General features: G+C 30.2%; 1 protein-coding gene across 1 annotated transcript; it reads left to right on the top strand.

Moving 5' to 3' along the window:
* The first annotated feature begins 4,993 nt into the window (after positions 1 to 4,993).
* On the top strand, positions 4,994 to 7,733 carry LOC141526527 (uncharacterized). The gene is made up of 9 exons (XM_074241560.1): positions 4,994 to 5,221; positions 5,287 to 5,390; positions 5,628 to 5,663; positions 5,955 to 6,174; positions 6,245 to 6,361; positions 6,424 to 6,515; positions 6,578 to 6,613; positions 6,720 to 6,939; positions 7,041 to 7,733. The coding sequence occupies exons 1-9, from the start codon at positions 5,122 to 5,124 to the stop codon at positions 7,586 to 7,588; spliced, it is 1,473 nt and encodes a 490-aa protein (XP_074097661.1). The 5' UTR covers positions 4,994 to 5,121; the 3' UTR covers positions 7,589 to 7,733.
* Positions 7,734 to 26,353: the final 18,620 nt, after the last annotated feature.

Genomic DNA, 26,353 nt, shown 5'->3' with positions numbered 1-26,353 from the left:
AAAAAGGGATTAAGACTTAGAAATTATTTTTCTTATAATATTGATAAGAAACTAAAATTTAAAAAAAATACAAAAATTAACAAATAAAAGATAATTTAATAAATGAATAATGAGTTTAATGATTGAGTTACAGATACTCGAAATTACATAAAAATTTCATTTTTCAAATCAAAAATGTTGATTGGCTTGATGTTATAATAAAATATATGTAAAAATATTGAAAGTAACAAGTATGATGAAGATTTTACTCAATTCCTTTGAATTAATTGGTTGAGATAAATAAATTTGATCATCAATTGAAATAAAAAAGCATACGTGTTTTAAAGAAGACACAGGAATGGTTATATAATTATTTGTTTCTTCACATCTGTGAAGATAAGGAAGCGCACAACTTATATCAGTATCATTATTTACCCTAAATTGATCGACAGATAAAATTTCTTGGGCAATCGCATAATGTACATAATTGCAGTTGCAAGCATAAACATGGTCACACTCATTATTCAAAACACGAACAAAACAAAAGATAGATGCAAAACATAACTGACCGTCATAATTTTGATATGCAACATATGAGGACTCAGTTTGTAAGCTTCTTGAATATTCTTTCGAGACATAAATTTTACTATCCTTCAAAAGTCTTAAATATTTTTGAATACGACGAGCTGGTAATAAAAATCTTATCGCTTCAAGTACAAAATCGGGTAAATCTTCAAGAATAATTGTTTCATAAGTTCCAAGTGTATGACAGTTATTAAATATACGTTCGTTGATTTTAGCTTTCCTTTTTTTACCAAAACAAAAGTCCCGAATATCACCATCAGCAAGTCGATCTTTGTATTTTTGCATTTTGAGTAGCTGGTAATGAGAAGAAACGATTTGTGAATCTATGTGTGTTTTTCCATTAATAAGTGCCAAAATTTGGCCATTCAAATCTTCATATCCGTAACATTGATATCCCCACAAAGGTCCTAAGTTAATAACACATTCATGAAGGTGCTGTATCAGATGCAAATTTATGGAGCAGAACTGAAGTCCGTATAATTCCTGAAATTCTCTGACAAATTTATTAAGAAAATTTGCAGCTAATTGTAACATATTCTGATCGATTGAATCAGCACTTAAGAATGCTACTCCATAAATTAACAATAATAAATGATTAAAAAATCATTTCTCATTATTCCATGTAATACTGGGACTGAATAATAGAAAAACCATGCTTTCAACTCAGATGCTTTCCAGTGGGTAAGGTCTTCAATTGCACGAGGCATGCGGTGGATAAACTTAGGTGGTTTGATAGCTAAAAGTCGTTGGTTCACTACATCTTTAACATGATATAAAGAAAAAGGTAAGGCACTGTAAGAACTATCAAACCAAAGTGTCAGCAGCTTTTTAACAACTCCACCGTCTATGCAGTGCATTCTGTCAATTGCTGTCCCAATAATGAAATTTGGCATGAACTTTGACAAGGCACAAGGTCCTTTAACACCCATCACCGTAACACCTGATTCGAAAGCAATAGTCCCATAATCTACCGTTTCTTGAGACGTTCGCAGGGGTAAATCCATATTGTACGGATATACATGCGTTGTTCCACCAGACGGTAATTGAAACGATTCACCTGGTACTTTACAAATGTGACAACCAAACTCCCCATTAAATTGGACCATGTTCAACATCTGGCATTTGGCAACCATGTCACAAGTCCCCATCAATAAAATTGCTTTTACATTGATGATTTGATTATCTGGCAGCATAAATTGATGACCGTCGATGAGCTGTTGAAATTGAGACTGTAGTTTATGCACAAAATAGTTCATGCTCGGTTTTATTTTCCCAAATGCTAATCCAGCGAGTAACATATTCTCTCGATTCATGCGCTCTTTGTAAGGTAACTCATTAATAGTTAAGTAAATTGGACATATACTAACACCAGAGGATTTAAACACTGGCACACCATCAGTATACCACGTGAAAGACAAATTATTTGCATTTGCCAAAAAGTCTTCAGTGTTCCAGTCTTCATATAACTTTCCATCATATATGTCACTTATTGTATTTGGTTCCAAATTATTCCTCTGAAATCGTGATTGCAGTTTATCATAAAAATGTGGTCGCCTAAATAATTCTGCCAATTGCTCAATAAACGAAAGCTCAATAAAATATAATGCTTTATATCCTTTTTTTCCTTGGCAATCAAGACATACATCTTGAACCGAATTTAAACCATTCAAACATAGAGAACAATAATAATGTTTTATTATCGTTTGAGCTTGATTATTTGTTAGCCTAAAAAACTTTTTAAATTTGTATAAACTATTACGGTGTAAATTCTCTCCGATACAATGCATATTAAGTACTGCAATCATGTCCGACAAACATGACTGAGAAATATTATGATTCAGGAAAATAGTTAATATTAGCAGCATACTTTGACTTAATGTCAGCGGAGAGTTGGTATATAATGGCGGATCGTAGTCACCTTCTATATGATGGCGATTATTATCGTTATCATCATCATCGTCGTCATCATCATCATCATCATCGTCGTCATCATTGTTATCATTGGCACCGTCCAATACTCTTTCTTCTTCTACTGGTTCATTTTCTTCAACAAGTTCTTCTTCTTCTACGCGTTCCTCTTCTGCTGCCTGTTCCTGCTCTTCTATTGGTTCTTCTTCTTCTACTCGTTCCTCTTCTTCATCTCCTCTGATTATTTGGTCCTCCATCTGTTCTATTCTTTCCTCAGCTTCATAATCAGATTCTTCATCGTCCATTCTTTCAGGTGAAGCATTGTTGTGTGGTAAATAATGTTCAATCTGAAATCATACAAAATTGATAATTAAATAATCACACTAGAAATTATCTTACTTCATTTTTTAGACTAAAAGAAAATCTTAACATAGAAGGAGACGGTAGCTTTTCGCGTCAAACACGCGTTTGAATAAATTAAAAGTGAATCAATATAATAGAGTAATTACCACGAAATAATAAAAGAATATTTCTGAATAAAAATCTAATGAACGCCACAAAAAAACCATAATGATAGTAAAAAAAAAAAATAAAAATAATAACTATAATTTAACAATAAATATTAATTTACAATTATCTTTGCAAAAAAAATAATTTTTCAAGAAACAATCCCATTAAAAAAACAATGGTAGATTCATATCTTGTATTTATTTCAAATATAACATATTTTCCCTCAGTAAGTGAAAAATAAAACAAGTAAAAAACAGTAATTGATATATCGTGTTGAAATTAAAAGAAATCATTTTTCGATAAAGTTAAAAAAAAAATTTTAATAATTGTCATATTTTACATTGATAATTTTCTAACAGCATCTATCAGTCAGCATTTGGAGTAAGTATATAAGTAGAATTAAAGTTTCTAATTATTATATTTATTAAATAGTAGGTTATTGTATAGAAGTAATTATTTATTATAATTTATTATTTACTTAACATACAAATTAATATAAATATTTTTACCTGTATTGGCATTTCTTCACGGGCTTCATTTCGATCTAGCCTCAAATCATTTGGTTGGTTACTATTCATAAACCTTAAATTTTCTCGTTTCTGTTTCACTGAAAGTTCGCAGAATGACTTTCGTGGAATCGGTGGTCGATCACTCATGTTTCCAAAATAAAATAAATTGTTTATAAGTTTTAGTTTTTATCACTCAAAATTACTTGCTGGTTGTATGTAAACATAAACATTAAAGCGGCGGCCATTACAATAAAACGTTTAGTTACGTGCGCGGTGGCAGCACTGCATTATTTCTTTAACTGTCGATAGTCGATAAAGGTGCACATTGTACATATAATTACATGACTAACCAAAGTTCTCGAAAAGTTAGTTGTTATTTTTCATGGCGGCATGTATTGTTTTATTTATAATTTATAAAAATTTTTATAGTTGTTGATTTTTGATTATCCAAAATAATTAAGATGCCTCCAAAAAACGCTTCTAAAAAAACTCCAAAGAAGACAAAAGCAAGTGGTGAAAATAAATTCACCAAAAACTCTTTGGCTTTAATATGGTGGATTAACGAAGGTTCGAAAGATATTATATCAGTGTCTCGAATATCAAAAACCATCGAACCGTGGGTTCAATAGTAAAGTTACTTTGGAAAAATGCAGAAACTAAAGAAACCAGATTGTACGAGGCTAAAATTATTGCATTTGACAGTAAGTTATTGAGTTCTTATTTTAAATTTTATCTTTGACGGAATATGTTGATTTCTAACCTCCAATATATTATGATCATTATGTCACAATCAATATTAGTAACAAATATTAATAAAAGTAGAGTCCGATTATAATTTAAAATTTTTATTTTTTGCAAGGCAATGATAGTTTTGTTTTTTTTTTTTTTTCAGCAAATTATGATAAGTTAAATAATATACTTCTGGATGACAAGGGTGAAGTTCACGACTTTAATGATAAATTGTTTACCGAAAAGGTATTACAACAAAAAAGAAAAGCTACTGGTGACAATAAAACTATCAAAAAATCAAAAATAGACCAAAAAAATCAGCTTGAAGATCAGTTACTCCGTACACCGTCTTTATTTTCATCTTGTAAACCTACCGAATCAATTTTGAAGCAAAAAAATTCACAAAGTGTTCCCACAGCAACATGCGTCTCAAACTGTACCAACCACCGACTTATACTTTGCCTTCAAGTAGCATTTCTTCAAATGTTGAATCATATGATCATTCAAGTGAAATTCATAACAACTACGTGAAAATTAATCATAGTGCTGTGGGACATGATGTCTCTAATCTTAAAATTTTTAATTCTCCGAAGGTTTTATCTCCATTATCATACCAATGTCATAATTTAGATACCCACGTACAAACGCTTCAAAGTCATAACTATGGTAAAGCAAGAGTTGAAGATAATTATGAAGATTCTGGTCCTCTAGACTTCTCGAAAAATAGCAATGCCGTATCAATCACTTCAATAGCCAGCAATACTAAATCTTTTTAACAACGTCACTTATTAATAATGAAACTTCCGATGAAACAGATTTAGCTCACAGTGAAATTTCCGCCAACATTGAACCATCTGCACTTACAAATGACGATTCAAGGGAATCAAGTGATTCTGCAGCTATGATTATTAACAATGAACCAGAGAAAATCGACAACATTGAAGAAATACAGACCTCTGAACCTGATGTTGGAGCCTTACATACATTTTTCCCTAAAGAAGGTGGTAAATTTTTAATAATGATAATCTAGTTACAAAGGTGAAAAATTAATTAAATATTTTTTTAGTTACGGAAGAAACTATTCAATTTTTCGAAAGCGTTCATGCTGGTATAAAACAAGCGCATGAGCAACAAACGAAGAAAAATTCTCACTTAAGCAATGATACAAAGGTTAAAATTTATTATTTACAATAGAAAATAATGATAAATAAGTAATAATAATAAATCTGTGGCTTAAATTATATAAAGCAATTTTACAACTTTAATAATCACTAAGAAACATCAAATATTTAGGTGCAAATACTTAAATACTAGAAACAGAAAAATTATTTAAGTTTATAAAAAAACGCTTTCATTTTTTTGCATGCTAACATTTTAAAAATATCATTAATATTACTTTTTTTACAGATACCGCAAGAGTTTTATATACCTGGAGAGAATAAAGTAATTTATACTATTTTGCTAGTAATAATAAATGAAAACAATGCAACCATAATTTTACGTATGAATTTTTTTTTTATCCGAGAAATCTGTATTTCATGAAATAATGTTTATTTAAAAATGATAGTAAAAATATAGTAGGAATTGAAATATTAGCTGAACTTTAAATGTGTCTTACGAGTTTCTAAAAGTTCTAGATATTGATACATTTTAAATAATTTTGCATTGGTTTCTATTTCACAATTACTGTTATAATTAAAAACATTTATGAATGAAAGAATCACTTCCTTACAGATTGAAATTTGGGTTGGTTCAGGACTTTATTTACCAACAGAGAGAATGATTTTCATTGTTAATAATTCTGCTGACAAGAAACAGAAACCAAGCTGGAAAAAATTTGTGGGATTAGTTATGCTAGAAGTATATGGAGAGAGTATTGGGAATTTTTCGGCAAAGGGTTTACGAGGAAGTCAACATTTAGGCATTGATTCAAAATTGTTTGCTGCTACATTCGGTAAGTTGGACAAAATATAATCAATCAAACAATATTATCGGTGATTTACTATTCTTTTTTTTTTTTTTAGATTTGGTTAAATCAAAATTTACTGATGATAAAATCACCAAAAAAAGCTACATATCTGTCATTAATTCTCTGGCATGGAAAAAAAGAACCAAAGAAACGCCTGTAGCTCCAGATGAAAGTAAGTTTCTTATTTTACAGTCAAAAATTCTAAATTTAGTAATTATTTATGTTGTTTAATAGTTTCCGAAAAAAATCTTACATTTTTTCAAAAAATAATAGTTGCTTTGAAAAAAAATCTTGTATGGCAAAGTAGTGGACAATCTATAACTAAGGTAAAAATTTATGGATCTCATTCGTTTAATTGGTAGTTTGTAATTGTTCTTTTTTATTTTAGTCAGAAAAAAATCTTTTGGATCCTGGTTTGCGTAAGGTAAGGCTTTACACGTCATGAAAATTGTAAGGTTACGACTAAACAATTTTCCAATTTTATAGTTAGTATGTACATTTCAAATTACATAAAATTTCATATTTTGCAGACTAAAATTAGTGATAAATATAGCATCTACTTTCCGACAGATGTTGTTTCGTACATTGAAAGAAAGTCTACTATTGAGTCTGGTCACTCAGATTGGAAAATATTAGTGAAAATGGCTCTTCTGGAAATTTATGAATCAGATATAGTCAATTATTCAGCAAAAGGTACCAGGTGCAATAAAAAAACGGGTATTGATCCGTCAGTGTATAATGCAATTTTAGGTGAATATCTAATAATAAGCAAAATATGAAATAAGTTAATTAAACTTATAAGACAGACTCATATAATAAGAGTTCACAATTAATAATAAAATTTCTTATAGATTGGGCGCGATCTAGGACTTCAGAAGAGATCCAAGAGAAAGACTTCGTTTCTTACGTAAATAAATTTATTTATAATAAGAGACAATATTCTGGAGGCTCTCTTTCAAAAAATGAGCCGACACCAGAAAATAAAGGAAACATCCAGTTAGACAATCAACCGAAATCATCAATCGGCAATACTCTTCACAATCCTCCTGAAAATATAGATGAAGTGCCATTGGATAATATGCCACCGTGTAATTTAAATTCCTCAGACCAGGTTCACCATAACGTGAATAAGGGCTTAGATTTTGTACCTCAAGGTCGTAAGTATCCATTAAGTGTTGAAAATTATGAAAATTCGATGGATGTACCACCAAGCTACGTGCCAACTTATAATCCACATTCTGTAAACCAATTTCAAAATTATTCGAATTGGAGCTCAAATTATGTATCTCCATATGGTGAGTATCCACCAAATGTAACAAGTAATCATATCCAACAATCGATGGATATACTCCAATATAATTATAATTATGAACAAGACCGAACATACTACAACTTTTGAAGTTGTAATTTAAATGTTTTTACTTCTGAGACGAATGATAATTATTATTTTTTCTTTATTGCTGACTATTTAGACTCAAGATTTTTAACTTAATTTTTGTCTTTACTATTTTTTAAAATGTTAGTGTTTTCAAAATCTTAAAATATCTTTTACTATACTTTTGTGTGTTTTTGTACTATTAAACTTAGTAATAAAATAATCAACCAATGGGAATATATTGATTATTTAGTTGTAATTTTCAAAAAAGTAGACATTTAAGAAAAAATATGTTATTTATATTTATATATTTGGAAATAATGAATATATATATATATATATTGAAACTTTCAGGAACTTATTTTTTTTTGGTCTATAAAATTATGATGTAACGAGAAAAAAAATTTAAAAAAAAAAAAAAATTTCGATTTTTGACGATTTTTGAAATTTAAAAAAATTTGGAGTGACCTCTTAAAATTTTTTTTTTGAGCTGTTCTTTGGAGAGGGCTCTTAAAACATCAAAAATTGACATTTTTTCACTCGAGACTCAAAAAAAAAAAATAGTCGGTTTTTTTGCGCCACCCTAATATATATATATATATATGTTTACGAATATCTTAACCCATTTTTTTCTGAAAAATTAATGAATAATGTGAAAAAATTATAAATATAATTATGATTTTTAAATAAAAACAAACTCAATTGAATAATATCGTAATATTTTGATTTTTTTTAAATACGGATTTAAAAAATAATATAAGATAGTTAGAAATTTAAATATTATGTTAGAAAAATTTATATTTACATTATAATATATATTTTTTTTAAGGTAATTTATAATAATTTATGATAAAGGTATATCTGAAATAAATTGAAAGCACAAAGATAATGCAAAATACTGCGATATTATTCAATTAATTTTGTTTTCATTTGAAAGTAAAATTTTATTTATAATTTTTTTATATTATTTAAAATTTAGTGGAAAAAATGTAGGTCATGATATTCGTAAATATAGGTCATCGGACGAACTAGGGTCTAACGGAGTTTTAATTAAAACCCTTTCTCAACCTAACTCGCCTGGAAATGAACATGAGCAGGGTCAAAAGGAGTTTAAATTTAAAACCTTTTTCAACCTAACTCGCCTGAAAACGAACGTATGTAGGCGCTACTGGAGTGAAACGGGGTTTAATTTTAATCGAGTCCTCTATCTTCTAAAACCCATTTCAACCTGGCGTTTAGACTAAAAACTATGCTAGGTTGAAACGGAGTTTAAATTAAATAAAATTTCGACTCGGGCAAAGTTGCCTGAATTGGAAGAAAAAATAGTCACTGATGACGTTGAAGTAAGTGTTATATATTTACATATGAAATGTTATGAATTTTTTTTTTGTAATGTCTGGCATGTTCTAATACTATTGGCTAGGATGAACATTTATTTGAAGTTAAGAGATAATTAGGTTTTCGAATTTATCGGTGCAGTCGTTCGAAAGATATTTTCAAAAAAACTGCTTTAAAAAAATGTTCGCCTTATTTTTTAAATTTCTTTACATTTACACTCTTCGAATGTTACCAAACAATAAAACACACACGCACAGACATACTCTTCTGTGACTTCCCGCTACTGTATAAAACAATGTTAAATTTATTAATTTTAACGTTGAATTATTTACTATTTCCTTTTAGAAGAAATTACAAAAAGAAGTCATGAAAAGCTTTTTGAAATTGTTCGGTTATCAATTAATGTCAGGTATAGTCTCTCTATTTTTATTTTATCCTTTAACATCATGGCAAAATATTGAATTATATATGTTACCATTGATCCCATAAATCCTTAGTTTCAAACGGATATTTTAAATCATTGCTTAATCTTAGCTCAGAACCCTCTCATAAATGATCATTATCTTTAGCCCTAATTTCCGAAACATCTTTTGTAATTGTTTTCTCTTACTATTAACTATTTGATCTTCAAATTTTCAACAATAGTGTTATTTTTCTTTTTTTATACTTTCTATGATTTTTTTCTTGAACTATAGCATTTATGTTCGGTTACTATCGTAATCTATTTAGTAATATTCACGTTTCTCCCGATAATTTTCTTAACCTCAGGTTCCAAATTTGCTACCCCCTATTATATACGATTATTATTAAATCTTCCTGTTCTAAATTTTTTGCTTGTTATATTTTGGACAGACTAAACCCATACTTCCGTTAACGAACAACTATGTACCTGAAGTTCTGAACGTTTTTTTATGAACGAAAATCAAAAAAAAAATTTTTTTGCTTTTGAGACTGAAAATGATTTTTCAGTTTCAAAATAAGTAAAAGAGCCCGGAAAATAGTATATTGGATTCTCAAAATACCAAAACTACCCCTCCAGCCACCCCTAAGACTTAGACATTTCAAAAAAAATTAAAAAAAAAATAGTTCAAAGGGTCGTTTGAAGCTGTAATTTTTTTAAAATACTTATTTTACACCCCCACAGACTACAAAAAATAATCAAGCCGATAACTCCCCCGGAACTACCCTTCGAGCCACCCCAAAGACATAGAAATCTTTTTTTTTTAGACATAGAAACATTTTTTTTCAGATTTCTAAGTCTTTGGGGTGGCTCGACGGGTAGTTCCGGGGGAGTTATCGGCTTGATTATTTTTTGTAGTCTGTGGGGGTGTAAAATAAGTATTTTAAAAAAATTACAGCTTCAAACGACCCTTTGAACTATTTTTTTTTTAATTTTTTTTGAAATGTCTAAGTCTTAGGGGTGGCTGGAGGGGTAGTTTTGGTATTTTGAGAATCCAATATACTATTTTCCGGGCTCTTTTACTTATTTTGAAACTGAAAAATCATTTTCAGTCTCAAAAGCAAAAAAAATTTTTTTTTGATTTTCGTTCATAAAAAAACGTTTAAAACTTCAGGTACATATAATGTCAAACCTATCCACTTATTCGTTTATTTCTTGTTATGTATTCATACTTGCGACATTCCAAAAAATACCTTGACATCTTCCCTTATAATTAAAATTACCCTCGCATTTATGTACTCTTTATGTCTCACCAGAGATTGATTTCTAGTTCTTGTTATTTACTTCTTCTAGTACTGTTATTCTCTCATTACACTGTTTCCATTTTTCCTCAATGCATATCAGGTAGCTTTTTCTCGTTGTTGTCCCTCTTTATCGGTGTATTTCATCTTCATTTATGAACCAAGCCGTTACCTTTTGCTCTCATTTTTGTAAAACATCATTTAAAAATATGTCTACTAATTTTTCCTCTTTATTATGTCTGTCACTGCAAGCGATGTCAGAGCGCCGTTTGAGGGGTGACGGACAAGAGTAAAGGAGCACAGACGTAAATTGCTATCTCTGTCTAACTAATGAAATAGATCAGCCCGGTGGCATAAAATTGATAACTTAAAACCTATTTTTAGCAATGTAGAAATTTTATTTTTTTTTTTAATTGTTTTTTTCAAGAGGGTGTATTTTAATTTAGAATAACTGTATTTGCATAAAAATTAAATTTTTTGATTTCTTAAAACCAATAAACCATAAAATGGTATTTGCTTTGAAAATTAGCCTCCGCTTTATTTAATCACAATGCCAACAAAATGCGCTGGTTGATAGAGAAATACAGGTAGTATTTACCTTGCTATCTAGATTCTAAAAGTCTCTTTTAAAGTAAACTTGTCACAATTTTCTTGAAATAACTCAGCTTGCACGTATATTTTTATGAACGATGTTGTTTACTACTTTGTGTCTCGAATAATGTCAACTATTTTTACAGTTACTACAAAATATAAGGCTCAGACCCCCTTGGTCTTTTTCCTACTTTTATATGAATTACTTTTTGATAAGCTAAAACTGTCCTTATGTTACTCAAATACATATTATATATCATAGATATATACTATTTATACACTATTTTAAAACAGAGTTCGGATGTTGGCTGCGCGGTATAAGAGCTTATACCGCCCGCACGATCGTCCGGATAGGCGAGGGTTCAAATCGCTGTAACTCCAAATACATACTTTTTCGGCGATTACAGGGCTTCTTTCAGTAGCCGGCTGTACCTTAATCAGGTCTTCTATAATTATCCTGGTTACTTAAGGTGAATATATTTTTAAACAGCAATAAGTAGGCATCATCGCATATAATTGAAGGAAGCTTTTACAACTTACATCAAATATTGTAGAAGCCTTATTGAATATTAAAAATTGTAAAGTGCACTCGGAACATAAAATGGTAAGTTTTTTCCAAATTTAGGAAAAAAAATTTTTCGAAATAAATCATGAATGTCCATAACAATCATTTTCAAAACCAAGCAACTCAACCTCAAAAAACCGCGTTGATCACCAGTAAACTAGCCAAAGTTTCTAGATCTGTTCATAACATATCATTGTCGGAAAATTTCTGATTGAAATATTTTATCAAAATCATTCCAATATGTTCCTCGTTTCCAATTTATGATCAGAATGTTTTATCTGAAACTATCAGGCTTACAGATTTGAAATTTAGCGGGAATATTTCTTTTGTTGAGTATATAATAATAATATAATTATAAACAATAAAAAATTGATATTTTCTAACTATAGCTCCTACAAACCTGAATTTGGTCGGAATATCTTATTTGATACATTGAGGTCAATAAAAAACACATTTTACAAAATTCTACCTCTAGAGGAGATTGTGGGGTCGTAATCAATGGAAAATTAATATGTCCACACTGTAGTTCCTATAAGCTTGATACTGAAAAGAAATGTTTATTTTGCTAAGTAAAGAACTACGAAACATGAAATTGCGATATTGAACAATAATAAGAGATGACGAGGGTGCTAAGAATAAAAAACAATCATTTTTGACAGTAAATTCTACGGGCTTGGAATATTTTTGTAGGAATATTTTTATTGGTATATACAGATCAGCTAAGAACGGAATTTATAACATTTCACGGAGTTGTTGAAAATTGCATTTTATAAGTAGTAGTTGCGTTTACTGTAGTAATACCCATCTCAGAATGATAACTTCTACTAACCTGAAATCCGGTAGAAAAATTTTACTTTCACCATCTAAAAATAAGTTTATAACGAATCTGATGAAATTCAAGTTTTAAATGGGACTGTATAACGGATTACCTATAAAAAAAACCAACAATTATGAATTATAGCTTTTGTACATTAGAAATATGTTAGAAATCTTTTCTTCTTGATTATAGGATCAACTGACACCAAATTTTAATAACTTATACTTACAAGTAGATTTAGATGGTATTCCTTAGTAATACGAGAATAGACTGAGGACTGATTATATTTCAAAATTCTACTATAAAAGGGGAATCATCAGATCATTTTCTACAAAAATTTCTAATTTTTAAATCAAAGCTCTAACAGATTTGAACATGGTAGGGATTTTTATATATTATTTTGCAGGAATTAGCTAAAGGTCAATCCCTGTTTATAAAAGAGAATTAAAAAGAATTGACACATGTAACGGGGCCATTTAAGATAGGATTGGCAGTATTGAAAAGCATTAAAAATAATAAAAAATTAATACTTTTGAATGTTTTTGAAGTAAAACTTCTTTACGGAGGCTAAAAAAAAACGCTTTGAGGTATAATAGGGGTATAGCGTGAGAGGGGAAATGGTAAGTGAAAGTAAAGAACTTAAAAGAAGAGGAAACGATCCCTAGCATATCTTAAAGAGTAGGGAGAGTTGAGAATAGCCGAATGGAGTGGAAAAGTATACTGTGCGTGTGAGAACACGTGTGTGTGTGTGTGTGTGTGTGTGAAACACGGTCCCTATAGTACATTTTTAACATAGGGTTTAGTGTGTAGCTATGTATGTATTCTCGATAGTACTATCGCCTATATGTGTATTGTTTGGCGCATGCGTCTAAATTTAAGTACATTATATAGAAATATATTTTGTTAGGTCAGCTGTTATGTACTAAACAGTTTTCATACTAAAAATTTTTTTTTCAATACCGAGTAATTTATCTAATTATTTTCTTTTATTTTTCAAAACATGAGATGCTATATTTTACATGAATATATATATATATATATATATATATATATATATATATATATATATATATATATATATATATATATATATATATATATATAATGTATATATAATATAGATCAGCTTAATGATTAAAAAAGTTTCACTTCTATTGTGACCTTATGTCTGTGAGGCTCACTCGTTTTTTAAATCTCTTTTTTAACCAGGGATTTTTCGATAGTTAAGTTACAAACTAAAAACACAAGAGTGATATATCTTTTCTATTCTTACCACTAATAAATACTTGTCACGATAAAATAACGATTATATCAAAGAATGCGTTCGAAACTAACAGGTATTTCCTCTCGCAGAAGACCGAAAATATATTTCGGGAACTTAAAACTTGTAGAAGTGAGTAAAGGAATATTCATGTTCCATTTCAACGCTAGATTTTAAAAGTAATCTTTAATATTCACCCAGCGAAGCGGGCGGGTAACAGCTACCCGAGAAAAAATGTTTATATATAACTATATATAATTGTATATGACTGTATATAGAGCAATATACAGCCATGCAGAATTATATATAGTTCCATACACAATTATATATAATTATATATAATCATACAGGATAATATATGGAATTGTATATGAGATCATATATAATTATATATAATTATATATGCTTATATATAATTAACATATATAAAAATTTTCTCTTTGAAAATTAATTTTTTTTGGTAATCACAAAAAGTGTAAAATGATGTTTATAATTACGTTTAAATAAATCTGAAATACAAAATTTGCTACATTTCCTATGAGATGTTTTGGTTTGCTCTGCTACTACCTAATAGTAAAATCATTATTTATTTTATTATTTAAATAAGTGTTATATTGTAATGAGATTCGGTCAAATAAATAAATTATAAATTATGACTATCCAAATATATTATAAAATCAATTTTTATATTATATTTATGATAAATTCATATGATACATTATGTAGATCATAGGATCACTATTATCTAAGACAGCAGCACAGCAGACAGAAACTTCAAGACGCACAGAGATCACCAAAGTTAAGCAGCATTGAGCAGGGTTAATAGTTGGATGGGTGACCACTGGTGTTATAGCCGTAAAATTATATCTAGACATCTTTTTTTTTGCATTTCAATTGGTTGCAGAAAATTGCGTAGGACCATATTAAATACTCTATCCATAAAATTAATCCAATAATTAATTAAATGTAATAAGTATATAATTAAATATTATTATATATAGTTAAATATAATTATATATAGTTATACTAGTCGTTGAAGGCCCGCTTCGCTGGGCTTAAATGAAAATTCATTTTCATTTATTTACAACATATTGTAGGAAAACTTTTATAATTATTCTTTTGAATGCATTATTTTTAAAATTCATCAATTTATTAAATAAAATTACATATAATTGAATGAGAAGATTATGACAATGCTTCTTTGTAAACCAAATTACGGGTCGTACCGTCTTCTGGTGCATAAATAAATAAACCCGAAGAATTTTTTATTAAACAAATGACAATCGAATTGAATAAATAAAAATTAATTTTTTCTAAATTAAAAAACTGGGTTTCGGATGAGTAATCGGCTACATATTATATACTAAAACCTTCTCTGATACACGCTGCATCTTATGGTATAAGTTTTTTTTCGATCGGTTCAGTAGTTCGCGAGTTATAAGCGGTCAAAAAAACCGGCTGTTCCTTTATTAGTATAGATAAAATTATATATGATTATATTTGGCCATTTTTCATATATAATCATATATAACCAATTTATATATAAATATATATAATTATATATAAATATTTTTTCTCGGGTAGTATATATGTATAGATACAAAAAAAGAAGGTGTGTGTACTTATGTACACGCGTCAGAAGTTATACTTCTTTGGCATATAATAAAAAAAATCTTAAAGAAAAAAAAATGCAAAAATGATCGAAGCAAAATGTTAAAAACAATCAAAAAGATTTTATTATAATAAAAAGTTAGCTATACCGTATAAATATAAAATCATTAATTATCACATGAATTTAATTCAATATTATTTAAGATTTTTCTGAATCAACTAATTTTAGAGTTGCAAAGTATCAATAGTTTACAATCGATAATTATAAAATATTTTAATTATTTATTTAAAATATATATTTCTTATAAAATAGTTCATTATTTATTATTTAACCCAGTGATAATTTCTTTTTAATTAATATTTATTCAAAAATAATATTAATTACATGAATTAAAAGACAAATATTGTAGTACGAAACTAGATTTTGTTTCCAATAAAATTCCGGAAAATTATTAAAATGGTCTATAATATAAATTTAAAAAAATATGGATAGAATTATTAGATTCGATAAACAAAATGATTAAGTCTGTATTAAAAAATTATGAACTCAATAAAAAGATACCTAAATATAATAAGTACTACAATATTTATATTTTAGTTCAAATATTTTAATTCATGAAATTATTGTTATTTTTGAAAAAATATTAATTAAAAATTATTACCAAGTTAAAAAATACTAGAATATACAACTTGAACATAGTTATTATCGACTTTCATGCCACCTAGAACTAATTTCATACTGTTAAATTTAGGTGTCGGTGTGCGCGCGCATCGTAAAATCTCACTCTCATCATTTTTCTCCATCGCGCCAAAAGAAGTATAACTTAAAAAAATTATATTTATAATATATATATATATATATATATATATATATATATATATATATATATATATATATATATTAGGGTGGGTCAAAAAAATCGAATAATTTATTTTTGACTTTATACTCTGAAAAATAGGTTCGTAGACACCTAAAAAGAATTCTCTCCAAGTATAAGCTCTTAATTATAACGGGAAGGTCCTCCGCTTTGCGGGTTTCTATTTTTTCGAATAATCAGATAAAAAAATTTATATCTCGCTTCCAACTGCTTGGAAAAATATTCCGTGGCATAGATTTTGTGAGAAATTGAATGCTTTACAAAAAGGTCTCTTATGACTTTTTCAAAAACTCAACCGATTAAAAGATATTCATAGTTGAAGTTTGGCTATTTTAAGGAAAATATTCGTTTTTATTATGAATTTTATAAGTCGATGAAAAAAAATTATTTCGGATTGGGGAACTCATTATTTTGTAGGAAATTTACTGCTCTACAAAAATGGTCTCTTATGATTTTTTGATTAAGTGAAGCCGTTACGAGATATCCATCGTCAAACATTAACGAATATCAATATTTCCAGTTTTTGATCAATAATTCGATAAATTTTAATTTAAACTATGAGTTTCAGGAAAATTTACATAAATTTGAGTTTCGATCGATAAAGAAATGTTATAAACAATTTTTTTAATATTGTTTTCAGTCTTGAGCTTGTTTGATTGCATTAAAACAAGAAATTAGAGCATTTTTTTCGACATATAGCCAATGATTAGTTTAATTTGAAGTGAATGACATATTTCTTTGTCAAATTTAATATGAAAAGTATTGAATCAAGTGAGAAACAACCAGTATTTAACTTTTTTATAGATAAATTTTTTATTGAATTATCAATTGCAATATAATTGTCTATATTTTTAACATAACAGTACGCTATTACTATAAATAATTTCTTTTATTACAATTTGGGAATGTTTTTGATGTTCTTTGACAACTTGCAATAAGTACTGGAATTGTTCTTCATTTTTGTCAAGCATTGATTATATTCACTGACTAATGCAACAGCTCGCTCTGCTGAATCATTGACAACTTTTAGTTGTTGAAAGTATTCTTTATTTTCGAGATAACTCTCATTAGTAGGCCATAATTCAACATCGACATCAAGAAAGTCATACGGTAGATCGAAGATTTTGAAAAGATTTAATGACTTTTTAGACACAAAGTCACTCAGAGTTCTCTGCGCCAATGAATTCAAATCTTTTTAGCAATTACAAATCTTTTAGCTTTAGAATCTGTACCTTCACGAGTATTAACAGCTTCAACAATACTTTTTTTACTTCTAATGGAACGCCATCGTCAAACAGTGATAAAATGGCAAGTTCATCGCTCAAATACCATAAGTGCGAAATCATTTTTTCACACGTAGCTGAAGAAATCAAAGGATTGATATGTTTGTACTCCAATAAATTTTTCATAAACTGCAAGTCATGATAAGCAGCAGTTGTTGCAGAAGTTGATGAAAACCAAGCTTTTAAATACAATGTGACTATAAAAATACAGAAATGACGAAGACCATGCAATTCTTTCTGAGAGAGTTGGAATTCATCTCTGAATAGATACATTTTCAAACTATAAATGGCCTTAGCCATCCATCTAGCATGATGAACAGCACCAGGACGTTTGAAAGAAATCTTTTCTTGAGGCATTTCTCCAAGGAAAATCAATGATAATTCCAATAATTCTTTATCTAACTTATTATAACATTTCTTTATCGATCGAAACTCAAATTTATGTAAATTTTCCTGAAACTCATAGTTTAAATTAAAATTTATCGAATTATTGATCAAAAACTGGAAATATTGATATTCGTTAATGTTTGACGATGAATATCTCGTAACGGCTTCACTTAATCAAAAAATCATAAGAGACCATTTTTGTAGAGCAGTAAATTTCCTACAAAATCATGAGTTCCGCAATCCGAAATAATTTTTTTCATCGACTTATAAAATTCATAATAAAAACGAATATTTTCCTTAAAATAGCCAAACTTCAACTATGAATATCTTTTAATCGGTTGAGTTTTTGAAAAAGTCATAAGAGACCTTTTTTGTAAAGCATTCAATTTCTCACAAAATCTATGCCACGGAATATTTTTCCAAGCAGTTGGAAGCGAGATATAAATTTTTTTATCTGATTATTCGAAAAAAATAGAAACCCGCAAAGCGGAGGACCTTCCCGTTATAATTAAGAGCTTATACTTGGAGAGAATTCTTTTTAGGTGTCTACGAACCTATTTTTCAGAGTATAAAATCAAAAATAAATTATTCGATTTTTTTGACCCACCCTATATATATATATGTATGTAGTGGAGGATTTGACGACACTTTTTTTTTTAAGCATGATGGATACTTTAGTACTTTATGAGTACATATACACCGTTTTTTTTTACGTCAAATTTTTGTTTCTTACATTTCATCTGGTTTTTCTGAAATGGCAGTTTCCACGACATGCATAACATGGTAGAATTAACGACAATTTAGTGGTTTCGACGACTTTCTTGAAATGGTGGTTTTGACGACATGGGCAGGTTCGACGACAGTTACCGGATGGTGGTTTTTGCGACATTGGCAGTTTCAACGACTGATACGGAATGGTAGTTTTTACGAGTTTGGGTATCTTTCTATACAATTTTATGAGAGGAATTTTTTAAACTTGGTATACTTCGTATATAGAACAGGATTTCACCTATGAATCTATTAAATATCATTTTCATCGTCTTTGTTTACAGAATAAAATTCTCTGAGAGTTTTTAAGAACTACGTTAAGTTCAAAGTTTTTTTAGTGATCTAGAATTTGGCGTTACTTCGAGGTTTGTCCTCAAAGTATATTTTATCAAAAAAAAAAAAAAATGAAAATTATAATTTTTTTTTTTTTTTGAAATTACCCGAAAAAAAAAAAAATCTTAATCAATGAATAACATCTTTATAATATCGACTTATTTTAGGCATAAAAAAAGTATTTTCTTGAAACATAAAATATTTTATGAATCAACCGGCACACAATATATTATGATAAAATGAACGATTGAAGTTTCTCAAAAAAAAATTTAGATAGGAATGGAAAATAATTAGCTTCGCCACCGCATATTTTTAAAAAATCGATTTGAAACTAAGATAGAATTTCGATGATTTCATTTAATAGAAACATCGGGGAGTTAATGAGGCTCGATCACTAGACGATCACTGAATTAAAAAAAATACAAAAAAATTTCCATTAAATCCAGAACAGTTAGATTCAAAGTGGTCAGCTTAGTGTGAAACGCTCTAAATATATGTGGAACGTTCGCAGTGAGAACAATTTTCTGATCATACCGATAGTTCGAGGACACAATTCATAGATTTTTTAACGACGGGCTCAAAATGCTTAAAAATATTTTTGATGGTTCGAAGGCTGCTACTTCGAGGATTCCCTTACAGTATAAAAACAATTTACATACGGTAAGAAAAATTTTGGAAACCTGGGCCATGCTTGTATTTCTTTAAGCTTGCAAAAATTGTATACGAAAAATTATTCCTCAAAAAACGATTATTACAATTTATTTTCGTAATTTTTATACAATTAAAAAATTCAATTGTTTTACTATTTATTCCTATACTTTCCGGTACTGCTTTTGTGTCTTTCCGATCAAAGTATCAAATTTTACGATTTCCTTAGTACATAGAGATCTTTTACGATATTTGTTATTAGTACATAGGGATTATACAAGTGTATAGTCTGTACCAGACTGTAGTGTGAGCTGAGGCTATGCAGAATATTGTAGTTCGAGCTTGTTAAGTACCAGCTGAAATTTGACTACTCAGTTTGCATCGGGCAGCTTAGAGGGTTAGTCTCGGGCTACCAGTTTCGGAGAACAGATCGACGGAGGCAGAAAAGCGGCAACTTCGTTTAGTGCAGCGAGACGAAAGTTGCCACTTTCCGCCTGGAGGGGAAAAATAGTATATTACACCCCTTGGGAAGGAAAATAAGAAAAGCCTTACATCACATGTAATTGTTGGCCGAGGCGAAGCCGAGGTCAACGAACATGCGATCTGAGGTTTTCTTTTTTACTTCCTGAGGGCTGTATACTATTTTTTTGTCCGAAGAAGGCGGAAAGCGGCAACTTTATTTAGCGCAGCGGCCAAAAAGTTACCACTTTCCGCTCGGAGGGCAAAAAAGGAAATTTGTATATTGAAATTTCCCGCGGTTTTAAATAGTATGTTATAAACTTTAATTAACGATGAGTCGTAGTTTTTCATTCATTCTTAGAAACTGTAATAACTTTTATTATTATTACTAAAATAATGATGAAGAAATTTTAATAAAAATATTAAAATTGAATTTGACAAGTTTTCAAAAATTGCAATATAAATTTTTATTTTTAATGATCCGGCGTATTCCCTATTTTTTCAATTGATAATGATAATATCAACTATCATTATTTGTATAATGATGATTTTTAATTATGTATTTTGTAAAAGACAGAAATGGTAACAACAATATCTATCAAGAGTAATGTACGCTTCGACACTATCTTCTGACCGTAATATATTTTAGGAATCGCTCTTGAAGTATTTCTCATCAGCAAGGAAATTTTTAAAAATTTAACATTATTTTGTTATCCGAGAGGGATTGAGAATATGAAATATAATGATATATTGAGAACCGTCCTCAAAATATCGTTTGAAAAATAAAATTTTTTCATACACAATGTACGGTGCAACCCATAATTTAAAGTACGAATAAAAAGCTTGTGTATTTAATTAAATTTCAACAAAAACAGCTTCACTGTACAGGATCACATTTTTTTGTACATTTTAAAAAAATAAGCAATGACAACATTTCGAGTACCACTGTCAATTTTTCTATAATTGTAGATAATTTGTCAAAAATTTCTCACTTGCAAAGTGATTTTTGAACGTATTTGACCTGTGTCAACTGCAAATTTTTACATACGTCATGACTGTTTTATTGTATTTATATAAATATGAGAGTAGGTAAATCACATAACAATTCGACCGTGATCTCCTTTTTTCTTACAGTTGCCAAAATGATTTCCAATTATTGTCTCAGATGAATGGCTTACAAAAAATTACATGAGTCGCTTTACCAGAAAAGTTTTAACCCACGCCAAGTTCGTTCAAAAAATTTTCAAGTCTAATTTTTAATCAAATTTTTTATGATAATTAACAGATTCAGTAGAATCTGGTGCCAAGTTCCGTTCTCATGCCAGACTACCGTGTGTATATACCGTAAGCAAAACGGTTTTTTGAGGTTACAAATTTTTTTTCAAATTTAATTTGTTTTTTTTTTTATATGATATTTTATGATAGTAGTTCATGCTTTTTATTACGCGTATTACTTGATTATTGTCAATTATCTTTATAATTTCTATTTAAAATTATTAAAAATAATCAGCACAAACTATAGCGACCCAAATTTCTAGATTTTAACTTTTTTCTTATTTAAAAAGCGGACGGCCAGAGACTAAATAACATAAGGATGCATGCTAATCTTATAATAGATGAGAAACTACAGTGAAAAAAAAGATATTTGACAGCTTGCAATTACACACGCCAGGCGGCACAAGAATAACTTTTACATGAACTATGGCTTAAAGGGGATAGTTTGCCACCGGAAATGCATTGAATTAAAATTGTCAATTTTTATTATAATTACAAAAAATACTGAAATCCGAACAAAAACAGTTTCACTATAAAAAAATCGCGCCAAGTCCATGTTCATAAGAATAATAAGAAAAAAAAATTTTATTTCTTTACAAAAAGATATAAAATAAAAAATTAAAAAATCCAAGTAACCCATATGGTTGTATATGATTCTCGGAAATTAAAAAAAATTTTTTTGTAAATTTAAAAATTAAAAGAAACAATTTTGGAACGTACTTGGTGTGCGTCATTGTGTACTTCAATGTTTTTTAAAAGTCCTAGTAGATAGATTTTAGGAATTTCACAAAAAATAAAATATTTCGTAACCACGCACACTGAATACGTTCCAAAATTCTTTCTTTTAATTTTTAAATTTACAAAAAAATTTTTTTTAAATTCCAAAAATCATATACAACCAAATCGGTTACTTGGTTTTTTTAATTTTTTATTTTATATCTTTTTGTAAAGAAATAAAATTTTTTTTTCTTAATATTCTTATGAACGTGGACTTGGCGCGATTTTTTTACAGTGAAACTGTTTTTGTTCGGATTGTTATGTCCAAGGGCATTTTTAGAGCGGTAGCGTCAACGGTGGAGGTTTGGACTAACAATTTAAAGAATACACAACGGAGGTTTTAATTCCGTTGTTTTAATTATTTATGTGGGACGTTTTCGAAGTACGAATTTACCACGCCTTCGTTTGAGACTGTTCACGGATTTATTGAGAGTAGATGTACTTACTGTTACGGGAACTTTATTGATGGTCAGATCCGTGATTTTAGGGCAGCTGTTAGTGCCTGTTCCTTGATTGGGCCCTTTGGTTGGTTCTCGCAGCGGATGGAGTAGGGTGGATTTGGGCTGCTTATATTACGGGCTTCTTATTTTATGAAATGACTTGTTGGAAACTGATTTCACTTTAATTGAGATTTATTTTTATAAACATTAAAACTTACACTTTCACAATTTGAATTTTTTTTTAAAGAATTTAATTTAATGAATTTTAGTAATTTAAATGAGCTAACGTCCTCCAGTCCCCCGTAGGGTAAAGTGCGCAAATTTAGCTTTTAGAGATACTTTATTTAAACTTACTGCCCGGATTCTCGCCTAAGTGCAGAGCAAATTAGAACTTTGAGATTCCGGTTCTCTAGATTTTTAGAACTAATAACTAATACGTGGCCTGCTGGTTGAACCGAATCTAAACTCGTCTTAAGTGCAGAGCAAATTAAGATGAGTGATTTTTACAAGGCACGGGTCCGTCAATTAAACGCGGAAGTTGAATTAATTGCTCAAAGACCAATACGTGGCCTGCCAGTTGAACCAAGTCTGAACTCGTCCTAAGTGCAGAGCAAATTAAGATGAGTGACTTTTACAAGGCACGGGTCCGTCAACTAAACGCGGAAGTCGAATTACTTGATCAAAGACCAGGCGTTGGCTGTTGATCGCATTTTTAAATACTCGCGGTGCTGAGATTGCAGAAGTCCCCGCTAGTCAACCAGCAGTCGCGTAGCTTATATTTTATTGTGGCTTTCGCGCATGGAGAAGTCTTCCATCTGCGCGGGTGATTTAAATTTAACGAAAAATTTTGGGGTGGACATAACATTCCCCCGGAAAAGCGAGAAGCTAGTATAGTTTTTCGGTTTTCCTATGGCCACCTTCCCCATAAGCGAGAGCCACTTACAAATTTTGATTTAACTTAATATAATTTGATATAATGAAAAGAGTAACAGTAGGAGTCATTTAGTGCTTGTAATTAAGTTTAATTCATATTTTAATTTTGCAATGCATTGCATTGTACGTGTTTTGCTGACAAATTATTATAATTTTTTTTAATAATTTTGTAAAATAAGAAAAAAATTTTGTAGATTAAGAGAAAATTTGTTTTACATTGTACTATCTCTTTCTCTTAGAAATATTGATGTGAAAACCGTTGACTCGTTTTTGGCTATTTTAAAATTTCATAAGGCAAAATGTCATTGGAAGATTTTTATTATTAATGGTTTACTTTATCAATTTTCGGTTTTCCCCAAAATGAGCAATCGGTTTTATGATTAACAATTCTTTAATGTTGATCTTATTTTCCACGATGTTGATGTTCGGTTTGTCTAGATCGGTGATTTGTAGTCTTTTAGTCGGAATGTTTTCGACTTCTTTGGTGTCTCTTTGTTCTCGGGCGCTTCTTCAGTCGTTGTTTGCTTACTCGGTGAGCTTCCTTCTTCGTTGGTTTCAGATTTCTCTGGGAGTGATTCATTGACTTTCGACGGTGATGTCGTTTTTTCTTTTGTTGTTTTCACTTCTATAACGACTGGCTTTTCGATTATTTTGTTGTTCTGTCGTGTTTTTAGTAGGCATCGACGAATGAGCTTTTGTATTGCGAACCCGCTTATAATGATCGATAATATTCCGATTGTTGATACCGATCCGATGGTTATTTTCTTATTTATTTCTTCATTTTGGTGATCTAGTGCTATTAATGACATATTTTCTTCATTTTCTTCTAGCCCTTGACCCCCAGGTTCGAATTTGTCGATGATTGTAGCTGGGTTTGAAAGTTTTGTTAGTAGATTGGGATTTTCGTTGTTAAATATGATACTCGAGTTTAACGTTTCGAGAGATAGATTGAAACTTGGTGCGATAATTTCTATGTTTGTTGATTCTCTAGCTGTTCCTCGGACTTTATATTGGTTGCAGTTTGCTTGGCATCCTTGTTGTAGGTGTATTAGTCCGATTCCGTTGATTATGGTGTATCCGTTAGTTAGTTCTGGGCATTTCCACTGGATGTTTTCTTCTTTACACGTTGAGTATGCCCACGTGTTTTTCTCGTTCATTTTTATCCAAGTTAGTTTACATTTTTCGATTATTCTTACGTTGCACTCTCTGAGATTTTCGGTTTTTGGATTTATGAGTAACTCCATTTCACAATCTACTTCTTTTTCTAGTTTCGTTATTTTTGTTGGAATGTCGGTTGGGCAGGCCACGTCTGGTCCAATGGGTTTGCAGTTGTCCACGTAATCTTGTTCAGCGAGGAAATATTCTTCGGCATAAATTTTAAGTCATGGAGCAGCTTCGCTACAGGTTTTATTATTTCGCAGTCGGCCGCTAAGAAATGTAATAAATGGTCTCGGGCATAAGTGAGCCCATCTCGGCTGATTGCAAATTTTATTTTTATCTCGGGACCTTTTTCAGGTATACTTTCGTCTGAACTAGAGGGTGAAGATATTTTTGGTCGATTACATCGTTCGGCAAAGATATTTTCAGCTTCTTCGAAAGTTGGAGGGTCGAAAGCGATGAAGGGTGGTCCAAATCGGTGTGTCCCTACATCAACCCCCACTGTTTTATGCCCGCATGTTGTTAACTTATTTAGGGTTTTATCAGATTCGTGGGATCTTTCCGAGTTATTATTATCTGGTGGATTGGTTGATTTAATCCCTTGTGGTAAATTATTTATTTGTTCTACCCGTTCTGGTTCGATAGGGGTGTTACTCGTGTTGCACGGTTCAAGTTCGATTATTTCCTGTATTCCCTTGCCGCGTTCGTCTACGATTTGGCGGCTTGCGTGGTCATAATGGATACCCATGGCCGCTAGTTCATCAGGGATGAGGACTCTTCCGAAGATAGGAGTTCGGGGTTCTGGACCGTCTCTTAAATATCCAGTGAATCGGGATTTAATTATTTTTGTGGTGTTAGTGAGTTTTTATTCATTTGTTTTTCCTTTTTATCGTGAATGTTGATGACGTTTCTGATGTTAGCAATTTCTGCTGAGGTTGCAGGTTCCGGCTCTACGATGACGGGGTGTTCCGTTTCGCTGAGAATTTCATTTTCGCTTCTTTCCGTATCTTCTGGGCTGATATCGCTGCTTGATTCTGCTTCCAGGTTATTGCTGTTGTCTCTAAGAAACTCGTCGACATTAATTTCAGTTGCAGTATTATCTACGGAATCTTCTTCGCTTCGCCAGAGTGGAGGCATTTTACTTAGCGATTGGCGGATATTTTTCGCAGTATCGGAGTTAGTTCTCTTCATTTTTGCTAATTCTTGGGGGTATAGTTAAATATTGCTTCTTCTAGGAGCCTTTTCTCTAGAGCTTTTTCTTTGTAAGCGTTTTCCGGTGGGGGTCGTTTTTTTATGATTTCGTCGAACATTTTTATTAGCTCGATGGTTTTTCGTCTTTGTTTTGGTGGGATGACGTCTTCTCTATTCTTTTCTACTTCTTCGTCCCTCTCTGCTTCGTCGTCCCCCTCTTGTCCCATATCTGGTTGGGTAATCGCGGAGGTCCCGGGAGTTAAGGCTGGCAAGAAAACATCATCGTCCCCCTCTTTTTCGTTTCCGGTTTTCTGCGACTTGGGATCATCTATAGTTAACTCAAGGTTGCTATTTTCGAAATAATTTATTTTGGGA

This window comes from Cotesia typhae, unplaced genomic scaffold (genome assembly GCF_013202065.1).
Source record: "Cotesia typhae breed Kobodo isofemale line unplaced genomic scaffold, CoteBio_Ctyphae contig_34, whole genome shotgun sequence".
In the NCBI taxonomy this organism is placed as follows: Eukaryota; Metazoa; Arthropoda; class Insecta; order Hymenoptera; family Braconidae; genus Cotesia; species Cotesia typhae.
The sequence above is the reverse complement of the archived record's forward strand: the minus strand, read 5'-3'. Positions and strand labels throughout refer to the sequence as shown.

Coding starts and splice junctions, on each gene's coding strand:
- LOC141526527 (XM_074241560.1), top strand. CDS start 5,122: ATGATTATTAACAATGAACCAGAGAAAATCGACAACATTGAAGAAATA. Junction 6,362..6,423: donor GCCTGTAGCTCCAGATGAAA/GTAAGTTTCTTA, acceptor GTTGTTTAATAG/TTTCCGAAAAAAATCTTACA. Junction 6,614..6,719: donor TGGATCCTGGTTTGCGTAAG/GTAAGGCTTTAC, acceptor CATATTTTGCAG/ACTAAAATTAGTGATAAATA.